The following is an 18574-nucleotide window of genomic DNA, read 5'->3' as shown; positions in this document are numbered from 1 at the left end:
ATTTGGTGAGGCATTCCCATCTTTATAGGAACCGTAATAATTCTGCTTTACTGTACCCCTACCCAGCCTTCATGTCACCTCTTGCCTTGAGCTGGCCTCGACTCCTCAACCAGGCCCTGGAAAGTGATGGAACCCTCAGAGGGCCGCACGTCATCACATTCTGAGTGCACAATGCCCTGCTTGGCAGAGAACACGTCCACTCTCACCTTTGATGCTACAAGAATGTCCCAGAAACTATAAGAACGAGGGGGGAAAGCCTGGCATCGAGAGTGGCACTTACAGATCAAAAAGAATTGCTTTGCAAACTGTGCCTCTGTATTTGAGTGATTTCTGCAATAGGGTGCATAGATGGGGTAATACTGCAACCCAGTGCTCTTTCATAAAAAAGGGGTAAAATAACCCACCCAAGTGATGTGTTAGGCCATCACCACAGCTGTATATTTGGCAGACACGAGGATTCGCTGCACAGTCCCCATGCCTGGATGCTGTAGGGTTATTTTTGAAAACGTATTTTCTGCCACCGACCGCGCGCTCTGATAACTCGGAAATCTGAAGGATGCAGGAAGCGCTGACGTCCCCGAGGAGCGAAGTCAGGAAGGAGGGGGCGGGGCCGATCGAAATGGGACCCTGCTCCGGCAAACGACGTGGGTGGTCGGGTCCAGATAACACAGGCCCTGCGGCGTTGACCACGGTTCGGTGGGGGTCATTGAAAGGAGTGCAGCTACTCTTGTGGCGGAGAGCTGGAAGGACAACTAAAAGAGCCAGGACTGACAGGAAGCGAAGAACTAAACCAAACATTAGCTAAACCAATAGAAACAACGAATAAAGAAATAACTGCAGAGAACGAGAGGGAAAAGAAAAGAGAAGTGACTGGTGGAAGCTGAGTGTCCAGAAAAAGAGCCGAACTAAAGTGGAAAGAGTGCAAGAAGTAAAGGGTGTGCCTAAATGAACGCGAGGTGTAGAGAATAGGGGGTGTAAGAAAGATGGCAAAATGAGTGTGATATGAACAAGCAAAGAGACAGAAAAAGAAAGATCCGAGGGAGAGAAAGAGGAAAGGAGGAAACGTGTGACAGGTGTCTGAAGGGAGCGTAGGAGCAAGAAATAGTTCCCTTAATATCAAAGGAAATAAATGAGATTAAACAAAGAATTAAAAAGAACGAGAGCAAAAGTGTCACGAGACAGGAGGAGAGGGATGGTAAGTGCAAAAGCTGAAGACTGTTAAAAAGAAGAGAAGGATACGTCAGGGGCGTCGAGGGAAGAGAGAGACCGGCAAAAAGACACAAAGAGAGAAAAGGAAGTATCCCTTTCATCTCCAAGACCTCGCTCAGTGAGTACATCTTGCTTTATTTTTTACGAATCTTGTGACTTGTTATGGGAAAGTGCTGCATTAGAAAAGGACAAATACAATTGTGTTCTAATCAGTGTCTGTAACAGCAATATCATCAAATAAACGTTATTTCTGCATACATGCATTAAAAGCTTTCACATACAAACATTTAGAAAACGAACGGATTCAGATAGGTTGTAAGCAAATTAATATTAATCATGATTATGCTATATAAAGCAGTCACAATTTCATAAGAGCTAAGATTCAGGACAGAATAAGAAGTTCGTATATACAGAAAATTAAAATGACCAAAGTCATATTGGAGCTATTTATATAATTAAGCCCCATGCTAAAATACTGGTATTTAAAAATAAACTCTTCTACAATGTGCAGTCAAGTGTTTGGATAACGTCTCTGGAATACATTACATCTAAAACGTTTGTGGTCATATTTCCATAGGTGAAGTATAATTAAAACTAAAGCCAATTAGGTGCAAGTAGCCGGCCCACTTCGTTCTAAGCTTCTTTCTTGCACCTTTTCCCTAATGCCCTACTTGTGGCCAAGGAAATTACCAAATGCACAGAAAAGAGGAGACTAGTGTCCGATTTTAAAATTCGCAAGGCATCCCGGTAATTCTGTGTACCCATTTACTGGCAAATTGTTTTAATCTCGGGCATGCATAAGCTGGACAAGCGAACAACACATGGGCGATGGACTCCACGGGAGCCATGCATCCAGGGCAGTTACTTGGGCTTGGGAGTGGGACCTTAGTATGCCACATGGCTACCTGCTCATCCACAGGGAGGGTGCCAAGCCTGAACTGCATATAGAGTTTCATATCATGAAGTACTTGAATTGAATGTATGACGTTACAACGCATACTTTTACCACGCATACCTTTACAATGCGGTTTTTCCAACGCATGCCTTTACAACGTATAGCGCTTTGGGGTGCTGGATAGTGAAAAGTTTAATTTACTATTCCAACTCCAGTCCCCGTGGACACTAGGGAAGGTGTTGGATAGTAAACGTATTCCCTATCCTAGAGCGCCCCCCAGCGCAATGCGTTGTAATGGTTTGCGTTGTAATGACTGCGTTGTAATGGTAGTGCGTGGTAAAAGTTTTGTTGTAAAGGTTGTATACCACTTGAATTAGATCAAGGTAGAGTGCCATGAGACTGATCTGCTTGTGCAGTAGGAATTCTGTGGCATGTTTTCCCTGGTCAGTCCTACTGGAATCTGTTTGTGTGAACCATTCCCAGTAGTGCCTCTTTACTATATCTTTTTGGAGCTGGGAGAATCAGAATTTTCCCAAGCCTCCCAAAGCCCTATATCAAACACAAGCCTCCTTAAATTGCTTAGCCACCCAACCTTGTGGGAGGTATCTAAAAGGATAAACTCCGCCAGGGCTTCAGCATAAGGCTATAGCTCACGGGTTCTCTTGATTCCAGCCCAAAATAACAAAGGACAGAGCTTTGCTATGTCGCTGATGGGGCGTCGGCCCATTTCTAACATTTAAAGGATAAAGTGGGGTGCTTTGGGGCAGCATCACTAGGTTCCTTAGGAATTCATGCTCCTAGATCAAATTGTATGCTCCAAACTAGTGAGCCCAATTATCTTATTGAAGACCCGCGGCAATATGGACCCAGTTCTCAGAAACTTTGGTTGTGTAAATGCACTTTGCCACAGCAAAATGCTGAATTTGTGGCTGGAATTACTGATTTTACAGGCTATGTACTCCCCTTCCTACTGTAGAAATCTGCCATTATGGGAGATTTTCCACAGTGGCAAATTAATTGGTAGACCTTAGATGAGCCCATGGGAGTGGCAGCTGGGAATCTTGTGGAGCTTGTTGCAGAATCCTTTTATATTCTGATGGGGCCAACAATAGAATATAAAAGCCCATTTTGGAATTATAAGGTCTGCAAAAGACAGAGGATTTGTGTTACTTCAGATTAACTGAGTGAAACTCAGGCAAAATGAGGGACTGCGGGGAGTGGTAGAGGGGTGCATGGGTAGAATCAGACATTCAGTTAGGGATGCACCTAGTACGTTTCTAAGGGTGCACTCAAGGTCCCACGTGTAATGCCCCAGCCATTGTGCCACCCTTCCCAGAGATACCAGTGCCACCAGTATCAATATCTGTGCTGGGACAGGGTTACCGGGCCACTCCTAATGAATGCTCATGTTGCAACTTGTGTCTGTTTGAGGCTGCCATAAGGGTCCCATTTGTAATCCACCAGTAACTTTAGCTCTGCGGAGGTATTGTTACCAGTGGCCTTGTTCCCTTCTGATACTGTTACTGGCACAATTTCAAAAAGGCATCCTTCATGCAACACTCTTTTTCATGGAATGTCCCAAAATATGGAACACACTTTCCACTGATTTAAGACTTACCCCAGCACTCTAAATCTTTAAATCCAAGCTCAAAACAATATACCTATCCAGAACTAATGGCTGACCTTTCTTTCAGAAATGTTTTTCCACCTTCTAATTACTTCATGGTATTCGTAGATTTTTTCCAGGACTTCATAACACACTCATTTTTCGAAATTGTAGATCTCGTACTTACATAAGCCTCTTACATCTGCATCGGTCTGTATGTTTATTGATTCTCACCTTGCATGTCTTTACTTTATATATGTGTCTCTGTGTCTCCATACAGCTCCAATCTATACCACGATGATTATTTTTTCCATATTACTCAGGCTCAACATGATTTTATATTTGTATTTATATTATTCTGTGCTCTTTCGCCCTCTCCTGGATTTAGCAGGGTAAAACTTTTAAATGAATAAATAAATTATTAATTGATCGAGTGAACAGACTGATTTTGGTAGCTGACAAATAGCTCTGTTTCCTGAGGAAGAGAAGGAGGCCAGTCTGTTCCAGTTACTTTTTCCTTGAGGTAAAGTTTCTTGTTGCTAATTTAAAACATATCTCTCACCTGTGACTATATCTTCTTTTCTTGAGCACGTAGAACAGGGTAAGTTACCAGATCGTCGCCAATAAAATGTAGTAACTGGGTCCAGACGTGTAGAGGATCTTCAGATTTTTTTTGTAGTTAGTTACAGGTCATCCAGTTAAGTCCAATACAAAAAGCCACCAGGAGGAGCAGCCAGCATGCTGCTCAGCCCTTCTCAACTGACATCTCTGGCTCCCAACATTCTGTGACACATTGTTCATGGAACATTCCACTGGCAGAGCAAGAGTTTATATGAATAACATCAAAGCCAGGATACTACAAATAGTAATGTGAAAACCCTATCAAACAACATGTGTTTAGAACAACAGCTAGCTGCTTAAGTGCAGATGTTCTAAAAATGAGGTGCTCCCCATTAACAGAAAGAACTATTCATGGACAGAATGCAGCACAATGTCATACATTCACCCTGGTACAGAGATCTGGGCCTAAATCCATCGTTGTTTTGCTCACCACGCCATTCCAGTTTGGACCCAGCCACATGCAAATCAGTCTTGACCCTGCACCCAATGGGAACAGTCCAGCCCGAACTGCCAGGCCAAGTCCTCCCTGGACTGGAAACAAGCATCCTAGGACCGGTTCCAGGATTTCAGCCCTCATCAGCCAGGATATCTTGACTCCAGTGGTATGGGGAGCATGGGACCTACGTCTTGACTGGGGGTGAATGCTTTGATTTGTTTTGCATTCCGTCCATCAATTGTGTGTCTTTTGCTTTCTCACCCTAAGTGCACCGGGTATGTCCAGACGTGGGTCCTGGGCTCACTGTGCTACTGGAATCAAGCTATCCTGGCTGATGAGGGCTGAAAGCCCAAAACCAGTCCTAGGATGCTTTTTTCCGGTCCAGGGAGGACCTGGCTTTGCAGTTCGGGCTGGACTGTTCCCTTGAGGCACTAATGGTCTGCTTTCCTACGCAGGCCACCATCACTGTGAAGGTAGCCAAACCGAGGGAATCATATTTTGAAATCTTCCCACTGAATAGTCAATCTGTTACCCCCCTCTGATTCCTTATTTTACAAATAGATATATTAGTACTTAGGTCGAATCACAAAATAAGCATCACACTTAGGATAAACTTATTTGAGGAGGGAGAGTTTCCCTGCCTCTGTCTAGTAGTGATTCTGTACTGCTAACAAGAGGGGTTGATTTCTACACCTTAGAAGCACCATGTCAGTCTGGACGTCACCCATGCAGCAGTAACAGACTCCACTGACTGGATACCTAAAGTTGACCAGCAAACAGGTGATAAAAGTGACTGGTTTCAGCTAGAAGAAAAAAAACACTATGCACATCCAGTGATGTTTAGTAGTCCTTAACCACAGACGCGAGTAGAATGGATTACATCTGTGCAGTGAGGCCCATTTTAGTAACATGGCGAGCTAAAACTGGCCATGAAATAGCCTATTTTCGAAACTGTGGCTACCCAATTACGTATGTCTACACAAGTAAGTCACCAAACATTGCACGATAGACATGTTTTTTTCATATGTTTGAAAAGTGACAGGTGTCTGTGGTTTAACAGAAGTAAAACAGGGCCGCAGTACGGCAGCGTACGTGCCAGTGATCCAGAAAAGAAGCCACATCTCCTTAAGTTCAAAAAGTCAGGTGTGCTCTGCAAAGACAAAACAGTCCTGCTCATTTGCACAGCACCTTTTAAATTCACCTCCTCACCTCCTGCACTGTCCACCTGCACCCCGGTCCACCACGGGGCTCTCCCGATTGTTGTGGAGGGTGCAGGCTCAAACAGGAAGGCAGTCTTTCTTCGCTGCCAGTTGGGGGCGGAGCACCACGATTAGCGCAGTATCACTGCCTATAACTGTCAATGTGCTTCCCGTCGTGTAGCGGATGCGCGCAGCGGGCGCGCCGCTGGCGCACCAAAGGCAAGCCCATCTGAGCCCATCCGCGGCCGACCGGGGACCGGGGCCACGCACCCTGACCGTGCCTCCCTCCGCTACTCGTCTCTGGAGCTTAAATCTCTCCAGGGAGAGTGGCCCATTCACCCAGACCTCGTCAGCACACTAAATACCTTTGGAATACTGTCTCTAAAAAGCACCACTCACAGCTACACCCCCTACCCTTCTCCTCACACGACACCGACAAGCCCAAGGGTTTCCCTCCCTAAAACCTTACCTTATTCTACCTGGCCCAATCAGGACCGTTTGTCCATATGGTATCTCAACACCCGCTCCTTGGTTAAGCATCAGCTAGATAATTTTTTATCTTCTAGACTCCATCAAGCCAGACATACTACTCCTAGTGGAAACATGGATCTCAATGGAATCCACTACGGACATTCTGGCCGTCATCCCAGACAACTACTACATCCTCTAGGCCAATAGGCCTGAGGGCAAGGTGGGGGGGGAGTTGCAGCCATTATTTCCCAATCTCATAAATTCACTTCCCTTACCACCTCAAAAATTCCCTCTGTGGACTTCATGCTGTTCAAACTAGAATCCAAGCGTTCCCCTTTCACATGTGCCCTATTTTACAGGCCCCCCACCAACATGCCTAATTTTCTCCAACTATTCGTCAACCTGACAGCGGAGTCGGTGGTCAATTATGCGAAGATTCTTATCATAGGGGACTTTAATTACTGGCCTCATGACCCGCGCGACAGGCCCTGCTCAATAGACTTCTCTGAATTGCGCAATGGCATGAACTTCACCCAGCACATCAAAGTGGCCACCCACACAAAAGGACACACCCTGGGCCAGGTCTGCAACTCAAACCTTGACATCACCAATCTCCAGATGTCTCCCTGTACCTGATCTGACCATTTTTTTTATTGCTTTCTCCATCACCACCCCCTCTACCTCCAAACACCCCACCCCTGATCCTTTCATGACTAGGAACTGGAGTCGGGTAAATATTCCTGCTCTCTGTACACTTCTATGTACCTCCACACCTAGTTCATCTCAGCCCACCGGACCTCCGGGTTCACCACACACTCAGGCCGAAGACCTTAACTCCTGGTTGGCTCTGGCAAGAGACAACTTTGCTCCCCTGGAAAAACTCAAAAATAAGAGGCCCCTTGATGCACAGCATTGGTTCACTAAGTACCATAAGGACAGAAAACTTGCCCTATGCCAAACTGAGCGCAATTGGAGACTCGACTTCCACCCTCTTAAAAAATCCATCTTTATCTCAGCCTTAAAGGACTATAAAATGGCCAAAACTGAATACTTCTCCTCAAAGATCTTGGACTCAACTAGTAAAGCCAAAGACATCTTCTCCATTGTGCACGAACTTGTGAAACCTGACCGCGTCACTGTCAAACCCTTACCTTCTCAATCTCTCTGCGATTCCCTTAACACTTACTTTATCGACAAAATTACCAACATCAAAACCAGTATTCCCAAGGCTCCCTCACTCCCCGATCCCAGTCACATACCCAACAACCCCTCTCTCTATTCCCACTTCCCTTTGATCACTCAGGAGGTTTTCTTCTCCCTCCTCAAAAAAGCCTGCTCCGGCTCCCCTCGGGACAGCTGTCCCCATCACATTGCCCGGGAGATCTTTTTCAACAACCCCGACCACCCCCTTTCTCTCCTCAATAACTCCCTCACCTTGGGCGTTGTCCCCAATTCTTTCAAAACTACAGTAGTCTCACCTATACTCAAAAAAGTGGGTGCGGACCCCGAGGTGCTAAGCAACTTCCGCCCTATATCGTTACTTCCCTTCCTGGGAAAAATCCTGGAGGCCTTCATAGCTAATTGCCTAAGCACATTTGTGGAAAATTCCCACTTTTTAGACCCCCATCAAGCTGGCTTTAGGCTCCAACACTCCACTGAGTCCATTGCCCTGGCCGTCCATGACGAACTTAGAAAGGGGCCGATCAGAACACCTCGCAGGCACTGGTGTTCCTGGACTTGTCGGTGGCTTTCGAAACCTTCGACCACTTCCTTCTACTCGACTGGGTCGAAAGCGCCGGCATCCGGGGCCCACCACTGAGATAGCTCTCCTGATTTCTCAACGACTGCTATCAAGCGGTCCGCCTCACTAGTTTCTCCTAGGAGGATAAAAGACTCACCTGTGGATTCCCTCAGGGATCCTCCCTCTCTCCCCTTTTGTTTAATCTGTACATCCTTCACCGAATCTCCGAACTCCAGAAAAGAGCAGTAGTCATATTCAATTATGCTGATGACCTTCAGCACATCTTCAACATTGATCCCTCTCCCTCCTCTATAGAGAACGTTCAATCCAGGTGTTGACCAGTGGCCCGGTGGCAGTGGGCTGATTGGTTTATGCTTTGCGAGTGCTGCTTTCTCTCACAATTCGCCCCGCTGACTGCGAGCGGAGGCGCTACTCTGGCGATGCTTGATTTTTTAACTGTTCTAACTTACTTTTAAAATTGTGCAGGTCCTGACTCCTTTGGGCTTTCAGGGGTGAGCTGCCGGCTGGGGCTGATCGTGTTCCTCGCGGGCTCCCAGCGACAGCGGACGCCATCTTGGCTTGGGCTTAGCTTCCCATCTCGGCCCTGCCACTCCCCCGCCGCTCCGCCCCTATTTAGCAGCGTGTTCTCTCTCGCCCTTCGTGTTGACCAGTGGCCCGGTGGCAGTGGGCTGATTGGTTTATGCTTTGCGAGTGCTGCTTTCTCTCACAATTCGCCCCGCTGACTGTGAGCGGAGGCGCTACTCTGGCGATGCTTGATTTTTTAACTGTTCTAACTTACTTTTAAAATTGTGCAGGTCCTGACTCCTTTGGGCTTTCAGGGGTGAGCTGCCGGCTGGGGCTGATCGTGTTCCTTGCGGGCTCCCAGCGGCAGCGGGCGCCATCTTGGCTTGGGCTTAGCTTCCCATCTCGGCCCTGCCACTCCCCCGCCGCTCCACCCCTATTTAAACAGGCAATATGAGGCAGCGCAGCGGACGAGCGCAGCGGGCGCGACGAAGGCGCGCCGGAGTTGCGCCTGAGTTAAGCCCGTCTGCGCCCGTCCGCGGCCGACCGGGGCTAGGGGCACGAGATGCTGCTAGTTTTATCTTTTATTCTTCGTCTCAGTTATTTTCTTACTGGGCCTCCAGCACTATTAGCCCCTCTACTACTACCCATCTACAACATCTTGGCCTATATAGTTCCCCCTCACCCTCCCCCCCTGGATTAGTATCACATCTAGCCGCACTAGCCCTCACACCCCTACCTGTCCTCCCTCCACTCCCAGTCCCCTCTGCTCAGCTGTTTACTACCTCGGCTACCCTCCTTAATACTAGGTCTGCTGTAAGCCATCAATACGAGCTATTCGATTATATCGATTCCTATGAACCAGATCTCCTCTTTTTAACCGAGACCTGGTTCAAGACCGACTCCCTGCCTAATGTGCTTGCCGCCTTACCATCGACATATTCCGCCATTCGTGCGGACCGTCCTGAGGGCAAGCGAGGTGGTGGAGTGGCCTTAATAGCCCGTACTGATTTCAATTTCCAAATCCTCCCTTCCCCTCCTATCACCGATGTTGATTTCCTTGTAGCTCGCTCTACTTCCTACCAAACTCCCCTCACTTTTGTTCTTATTTACTGTCCCCTCCAGCCCACCCCTTCGTTTCTCCCTGATATCCAGTCCCTGTTGGCCACTTTGGTATTTAACAATTCTTCCGTACTGGTTCTAGGGGACCTTAATTACTGGCCCAATGACCATGCCGAAAGTCCCCAATCTAAGGAATTCACCTGCCTCATGAAAAGTTTGAATTTTGTACCGCTCATCCACAGTCCCACCCACTTACATGGCCATATATTAGATCAAATTTGGACATTGAATGTTCCATCCACAACTCCCACTATATCCCCTTGTCTATGGTCAGACCACTCCACCGTCACGTTCTCCCTTGCCCTAGCACCTTTGGTCAAGCCCCCCCTTCCCAAAAACACCTGGGCTCGGAGATGGGGTAAGGTAGACATGCGTTCCTTCTGCTCAGCCCTGGCCAAGACCTGTCCTGACCCAAACGGCCTGGCAGCTGCCCCACAGTTGGCCGCAATTAACAACTGGCTCACGGCGGCAGGTGACGAATTCGCCCCCCTCAAGCGGCTTTCAGTTAAACGGGCCCATGCAGCCAATCGTTGGTTTACTTCCGACCTTAAAGACAAAAAACTAGCTGCTAGAAGGGCCGAACGGGTCTGGAGAAGAACTTACGACCCCCCCAAAAAACCATCTACCTGGCCGTTCTACAAACCTATAAAAAGAGCATCCTGGAAGCAAAAGCTGAATATTACACCAACAGGATTATGGTTGCTGAGTCACAATCGAAGGAAATCTTCTCTACTGTCCATGAACTTGCCTCATCCACCAGAGCCACAGCTACTATCCCCCCATCCCAATCCCTCTGCTACTCACTCAACGAGTTTTTTATAGACAAAGTTGTTAAAATTAAACATAACATCCCCCCGCCCTCCTCCACCTTTGTTGATCCTTCCCCTCCCTCCACCACTGTTAAACTGACTAATTTTCCACTGCTAACCGCTGATATCCTCTTCCCCCTGCTCCAACGGGTCAAATCAGACTCTCCCCTGGATTTTGCTTCTGCCTGTACCCTCAGGGAAGTTTACTTAGCCTGCCCTTCTCCCCCTTTGACCCTTCTTAACGATTCGCTCATCCACGGTCACGTTCCCAGTTTACACAAATCGGCGGTTGTCATCCCAATTTTAAAAAAACTGGACGCCGACCCTTCCTCCCCTTCCAATTACCGCCCCATTTCACTCCTCCCCTACCTTGCAAAAGTCCTTGAATCCCACATCACTTCTACTTTGAGCACTCACATTGAGGCAATTCATTGCCTCTCCCCTTGTCAAGCGGGTTTCCGCCCCCTGCATTCTACAGAAAAAGTGGTCATCTCTGTCATGGACAAGCTGCGTGAAGGTATCGACATCAACCTTCCGCAAGCCCTGATTCTCCTAGATTTATCCGCCGCTTTTGACACGGTGGACCATACCATCCTCCTTAACCGTGTCAGGGCGGTGGGCATAGAAGGCTTAGCCTTTTCTTGGCTGGAGTCCTTTCTTGCTGGGAGAACACAGGAAGTCTGTTTGACTGGCTTTGCGGCGGCCTCCCGCAAGGTAGAATGCGGGGTTCCATAGGGTTCATCACTTTCCCCTCTTTTGTTTAACCTTTACATTTTTCCCCTCATTTTTATGTTACAGCAACTGGAGGTCACCGTGTTTAACTACGCGGATGACCTCCAGTTAATCTTTGATCTGTCCCATTCATCTTCATCTGCTCTGAACGTCCAATCAACCATGATTCTCATTCAAGATTGGATGAACTGCAGCCACCTCAAACTGAATCCAGACAAGACCGAGCTGGTCCTGACCGGAGGTGGCTGCAGTCCTTGGTCCCCTTCCTTCTGGCCCCCTTCCCTTGGTGTCCCTCCACTTCATGTGTCCAAAGTGAAAACCTTGGGAATCCTTCTTAATCCTCAGCTCACCGTTTGCCCACAGGTCAGCTCCGTGGTTTCTTCATGTTTTTTTTCCCTGAGAGTTATTAGGAAAGTCTCCCGTTTCTTTTCCCCCTCAGCACTGAAAATCATTATGCTGGCCATGGTACTGTCCCGTATAGACTATGGCAACATAGTCTATAATGGGGCCCCTGCATACATGATCCATCGACTCCAACTGGTGCAGAACCAGGCGGCCCGCCTGATCCATGGCCTACCCAGATTCCATCGGGTCACTCCACTACTCAAAACACTGCACTGGCTCCCTGTGAGAGAACGTGCCCTGTTTAAACTCGGCTGCCTTACGTATCAGGCTAGATCGGGCACCGCCCCCGAGTTCATCTGTTCTCTCATTAAGCCATATTGTCCAGGCAGAGAACTCCGCTCGGCCCATCTGGCCCTCCTTACCATCCCCCGCTTTAAAAAGCAGAGGGCGGGCGGAGCGAGATTCGCTGTCCTGGCTCCAACATTCTGGAACTCCCTCCCGGTTACTCTACGCACCTCACCTTCCTACCTTTTGTTCCGAAAAAACCTTAAAACTTTTTTGTTTACACAAGCCTACCCTTAATCTCCTGCTGCTGCCACTCACTGATCACCACTAGCGCCATGAAACCCCTGGGTATGCGAGCGCTGTACAAATGTTTTTAAATTCAAATTCAAATCCACTATGACCTTCATCAATAGCTGGATGAACGCAAACCAGCTAAAGCTTAATCCTGATAAGACAGAGCAGGTCCTTACAGGGCTCCAAGGCAACCCTTGGAACTCCAATTTCTGGCCCCTCTCCCTGGGCTGCCCGCCTTCCCCAGTCAACTCCGTCAAGAGCCTAGGGTTCACCATTAGTAGCGACCTCTCCATGAGGGCCCAAATCAACTCAGTGGCATCGGTCTGCTTTTTCCATCTACCCAGAATCAGGAAAATCAGTCGAGTTCTTTCATATAAAGCTCTCATCCAAGTCACCCTGGCACTAATTATGTCCCGCATCGACTATGCCAACTCATTGTATGCCGGAATTCCCGCATACCAAACCCACCGACTCCAACTGGTCCTGAATCAAGCTGCTAGGCTAATCCACTCCCAGCCAAAGTTCAGCCACACCAAGCCTCTCCTTTACCCCTTCCATGCTGATGACTGCCCCCAGCCGTCATGCATCACGGTGCTCGTGTGCTATTGACGGCTGGGGGCGTCATGAACCCGCCCACTCCGAAAATTGCCGCACAGGCACAGAATCGCGGCCGCGCCCAAAGGGTTAAGAGCCTTCACTGGCTCCCAGTGACCCAGCGCAGTCTCTTCAAACTTGGCTTCCTGATCCATAGAGCCCTATCATTCCATGGAACCTCTGTTATTGCTTCCTGAATCCATCGTTATGTTCCTCCCCATGACCTACACTCCTCCCGTCTGAACCTCTTGTCCCCTTGTACATTCAAAGAAAAAAATTCTGGTGGTCTGAGATTCTCGACCCAAGCACCACTTCTCTGGAATTCTCTCCCTCCAGAACTTCGCCAAATACCCTCCAACCCCCAATTCAGGAAATAGCTTAAGACTTGGCTTTTCTCCCAAGCATACAACTAACTTCTTCACACTGCCTCGGTCTTAAGCCCCTCCACCCAAGTGCCAAGAACCACTGGTGAATGTGCGCTCTATAAATAACTTTTATCTTATCATATCACTAGCAGCCCGTCCCGACGTTGTCCGGGTATGAATTGCTGCCGGCCAGTAGTATATTGTTTTGTAGGATTTCGTTTTGATAGTATTTCTTATCTGTGACAGGCCTGTGAAACGCTCTGATTCACAGTGCACTGTTGATGCACTTAAGAGTGCGCATTCAGTAGTGTGTAAAATCGAGTTTCCCTACTTTATTTTTCCTTGCAGTATTATATAGCGCAAACTCGACAACATGGCATGAGCACAATTTACATTACAGAAGAACACATTAATTTGTGGTAGGCACAGGGAGACAAATCAATTTGCCTGGAATCACAGGATATTGACCTGATGTCGAGATTCAAACGTAGCTCCCCAGCTCTAAAGTTCGCAAATCTAGAACTTGTGGCGGGAGGTGTGTCTAAAAGTGTATGTCGGTGCTGGCCATCAATGAGAGAGACCTGGGCATTTTTCAAATCGGTGGTGAAAAAATATGAGTATGTTGCTGGAGATGTGGGCTGCCGTGCCACAAATGTACTTACCGGGGGAGGGTAAACACCCATTATTCCGCAACTTTCTTTCCGCAGACCATCACTCCGCATACTTTCATTATGAAAGTACAATGACTCCGCAATGCCATTATAACGCATGGCATTACATTTTATATGGTTTTACCACGCATACATTTACAACGAAATTTGTTGTAAATGTATGAATGTTAAAAGCATGTTTTTTTTTAATGTTTGGATAAGGTAAGTATGGGTATAGGGGTATATGTTTTGGGTTACTCAGGTATATATTTTGGGGTGTTGGGGTATTTTAAGGGTTCCGATATAGTTTTGGGTTATGGGGTACAGGGGTAGTTTTAGCGTTTAGGGATAGGTATGGGTTTTGGGGTACAGGGGTATTTTTGGGTTCAGGGCTAGGTTTGGGTTTTGGGGTATAGGGGTATTTTTAGGGTTCAGGGTTAGTTTTGGGTTTTGGGGTAAAGGGGTATTTTAAGGGTTCAGGGCTAGGTTTGGGTTTTGGGGTACAGGGGTATTTTTAGGGTTCAGGGCTAGGTTTGGGTTTTGGGGTACAGGGGTGTTTTAGGGTTCAGGGGTAGGTTTGGGTTTTGGGGTACAGGGTTATTTTTATGGTTCAGGGCTAGGTTTGGGTTTTGGGGTGCAGGGGTATTTTTAGGGTTCAGGGGTAGGTTTGGGGGTACAGGGTTATTTTAAAGGTTCAGGGCTAGGTTTGGGTTTTGGGGTACAGGGGTATTTTAGGGTTCAGGGGTAGGTTTGGTTTTTGGGGTACAGGGGTATTTTTAGGATTTAGATATAGGTTTGGGTTTTGGGGTACAGAGTATATTTATAGGGTTAAGACGGGTTAGTGTTTAAGGGTGTTGGGGTATTTTAAGGAGTAAAGGTGGGTTTTGATTATGGGGTGCAGGGGTATATAAAGGGAGCAGGGTGGACAAGGCGGAATATAAAATCAAGAGTTGATGGACAGAATGCAGAACAATATCATACATTCACCCCAATACAAAAATCTAGGCCTAAATCCATCATTTTTGTTGCACTCCACAACACTCCAGTTCAGACATGGCCAATTGCAAACCAGCCTTATCCCTGTGCATCATTTGTATTTCTATTTCTATTTAGGGGGTTTTGTAAAGCGCATGGTGACGCACAGCGGCGTGTCCCCGCGCTGAGGAGCGACTCTTACTGGAACCTATAGAAGCGGCATACCTTACTGAGCGAATAATGCAGTTTTAAGTTTGGCTCTAAAAATTGATTCTGATGGCTCTATTCTCAATACCATGGGTAGTTTGTTCCATCTTGAGGCTGCAAGGTGCCTGAAGGATCTTCCGCCCATCCGTGCTCTAGACACCTTGGGAACAACCAGGAGTCCAGAGCCGGAGGATCTCAACGAGCGGGAAGGCTCGTAAGACGTCAGAAGTCCTTGCAGAGGGAGAGGAGATCTCCCATTAATGATCCGATGGCACGTGCATAAAGCTTTGAATTCTACCCTGCTTCTGACCGGGAGCCAATGCAGAGACTGAAGGGCCGCTGCAGATGCGGCTCTTCTGGGTAGTCTAAGCACTAATCGGGCAGCGGCATTCTGTAGGACCTGTAGGCGATTGAGATTCTTCTCTAATGTCCCTAAATAGAGAAGATTGCCATAGTCCATCTTTGATGTGACTAGTGCATGCACCAGGGTTTGTCGGGCTCTCACAGGTAAAAACTTCAAAGTCTTCCTGAGACTTTTGAGGGTCCCAAAACATGATCCGACCACCTGATTGATCTGGGGGCTGAAGGTAAGGTCAGTATCAAACCAGATGCCCAAGTTCTTAGCTTTCTGGCACGGGGTGGGTGTTGGACCTAGACAAGATGGCCACCATGCCGACGTCCACGCTGATTGGCAGCCCCCCACGACCAGCACCTCGGTCTTGCCTCCGTTGAGCTTGAGGCAATTGGCGGACATCCAGGCAGCTAGATCTTGCATGCAAGCTCTGAAGATGTCCGCCGAGAGACTGGGTGCACGCGACAGGGAGATAACCAACTGCGTGTCGTCGGCATACGACACCAAACGGAGGCCGTGACTCTCTACTAAGGTGGCAATAGGAGCGACATAAAGGTTGAAAAGTGTTGGACTCAGGGACGAGCCCTGCGGCACCCCCTGGTCCAAAGAAATACGCTCGGAGTAGTGGTCCCCCTGCCTCACTTGGAAGCCTCGGCCAGTAAGAAATGAATAAATCCATTTCAATGCTGCCCCTCTCACCCCTCCTTTGTTCAGACACTGTAGCAAGATGGAATGTGCTACAGTGTCGAACGCAGCGCTGAGGTCTAATAGAATTAGAGCCATGGTTTGTCCCTCGTCTGCACCCTGTCTGAGGGATTCGGTGGCCCTAAGAAGGGCAGACTCCGTAGAATGACGGGGCCGAAACCCAAATTGGGTAGGGTGAAGAATGTTGCCTTCCTCCACATACTTCATTAGCTGTTTGTTTACCACCTTCTCCGCTACCTTAGAAAAATAAGGCAGCAGAGAGATGGGGCGTAGGTTGTCCAACTTCTCAAAGCTAATGTTGGGCTTTTTGCGGAGGGGAAGCACCACAGCCTGTTTCCAATCCTCAGGAATAGAGCTGGATCGGAAGGAGACATCAAGCATGTGCCTAATATAGGGTTCAAGGATCTCCAGACTATCACTCAGCCTTTTTGGGGATGCAGGGTCTCGAGGGGAGCCAGATTTAACAGATCTGCAGATTTTGACTAGCTCTTCCGGTGAGGGGATGGTAAAGTTAAGTAGCAGATTTTGATCATCTTCCTTCGCTACTAGGTCTGCAGGCTCTTCCGCTGCAGGAGGGATTTCGGGAAAAGCAGAGTAAATTTTAGACACTTTATCTCCAAAGTAGTTAGCAATGCGGTTGCATGCTACTACTGAGAAATCTTCATCTTGAGTAGAGGTTTTAGGGGTGGCTAGGGATTTATATATGCTGAACAGTTCCCTGGCAGAGTTCTCTGCCCCCTGAATTTTGTCTGCATAATATGTGGCTTTCTCTATCCGGATTTTATTATGATAGGTGCGTCTCTTAATGAGATAGGCCTCTTTCATCCGGTCATCATATGCCACTCTCCATTGTCTCTCTGCTCGTTTGCATTCCCTTTTGGCGCATGGAACATTCAAGACCAAACTGACCGATTTCTGGGTATCAGTGGTTTCCGGCCAGGATAGCTTACCTCTGGTGTTGTGGAGAGCATGGGACTCACGTCTGAGCATACCCATCACACTCGGGGTGACAAATCCAAAAACAACAGTTGATGGACAGAATGCAGAACAATGTCATACATTCACCCCAGTACAGAGATCTGGGCCTAAATACATCGTTTTTTGCACTCCACACTACCCCAGTTCAGACTTGGCCATATGCAAATCAGCCTTGACCCTGTGCCTCATGGGAACAGTCCAGCCCGAAGGGCGGAACGTACCACACGCCCCCAGCATTTGTCACGCCCCCCCAGCACAAGCCCACAGCACAACGCAGACACGCCCAAAAGGGACTACTTTTCTGGCATGGTTCTGTTACTTTTTAAATGTATATGGTGGGTGTGAGCATAGCCTATGTCCTTCTGCTGCAGCTGCCCTTTCCAACGCTGTATTGGGTGTTGTGATTGGTGCTGTGGTTCCTGAGATTACCCGCCTCAAAGGTTTGGGCTCTCTCTTTATTATATTAGTATAGATATCATTATCACATCGGCCTTTCTTTCTAGGCTGTAATTCAAGCCCAGCAAGGACAGGTCTGAATTTGCTACTTCTAAACTTTCACGCTTAACTTCTCTGACATTGACTAACTGGAACGAGTTGGGGAGCTGGTTGATAGTTCTTGTGGGGGGGAGGGGAAGGGGAGAACTTGTTCAATGACAGATAGAGTTGGAGACAGAGGTATTTATACCCAACACTGTACATACTTTCTCTCAAACATTGCTTTCTCACCTTTGTCACTTCAAAGCGAACATTTTGACTGAGATGGGGTCATTTTTTTCTAATTATGCATTTTGATTCTACTACTGTTTTTGCCTTAATAGTTCTTTTATTTCTGGCTTTTTGCGCAGCATGCAGGGATGCTGTTTTTGTTTTACCGATCTGAGGTGTCACAGTAAGGTCAAAGTAACAATGTGGTTTCTCACCGATTCCTTCTCTTCAAGGTATGTTCTTGCCTCTTCTCTACCTCACCCTTTGTGGGATAATGAGGACCTTCCTGGCCTCAGTCTGCACTTTTCCCTTCATCTACGAGGCAAGGACGTTCTCAAGCTGCATCGCCAATGGGAGGTCAGACAGGATGTACTGGTGTGCAACCACCAGCAACTACGACAAGGACAAGCAATGGGAATTGTGTCCTGAGGCAGGTAATGAAGCTATTCACACACCTAACGAAACATGAAACGGATCTCAAAATAAAGCAGTACCAAACAACTTTATAGAATAGAACAGAAACAAAGTCAAAGCCAATTTACAAAAATCAAGAAAAATATAAACAGCTAAATGTCAATTAAATTGTTAAAATTTAGATTAGGGTAATCAGAACTATAGCTTTTTAAAATTGTAGCACTAACAGCGCCAAGAAACCCCCAGAGAGCGCTTGAAAGTCACAGTTCATTGCTGGCACATGACTGCCAGAGTCCTAGGCACAATTTCTTGCACACTACAATGGAATAATAGTCAGGTAGA

At 47.5% G+C, this 18574-nt stretch overlaps 1 protein-coding gene across 2 annotated transcripts in view; it reads left to right on the top strand.

Moving 5' to 3' along the window:
• The first annotated feature begins 690 nt into the window (after window positions 1-690).
• LOC147734821 (scavenger receptor cysteine-rich type 1 protein M130-like) overlaps window positions 691-18574 on the top strand; it is a 119301-nt gene continuing 101417 nt past the window's right edge. The window contains exons 1-2 of one of the 2 annotated variants that reach the window (XM_086953079.1): window positions 691-1327; window positions 18052-18252. In XM_086953079.1, coding sequence (XP_086809205.1) covers window positions 18054-18252 — 199 coding nt within the window. In that variant the 5' untranslated portion in view covers window positions 691-1327; window positions 18052-18053. The remainder of the gene's footprint in view (window positions 1328-18051; window positions 18253-18574) is intronic. The other variant, XM_086953080.1, reaches the window with a different exon arrangement.

This window comes from Lissotriton vulgaris, chromosome 1_2 (genome assembly GCF_964263255.1).
Source record: "Lissotriton vulgaris chromosome 1_2, aLisVul1.2, whole genome shotgun sequence".
Lineage (NCBI taxonomy): Eukaryota > Metazoa > Chordata > Amphibia > Caudata > Salamandridae > Lissotriton > Lissotriton vulgaris.
Note: the sequence above shows the minus strand (reverse complement) of the source record. Positions and strands in the feature narration are given on the sequence as shown.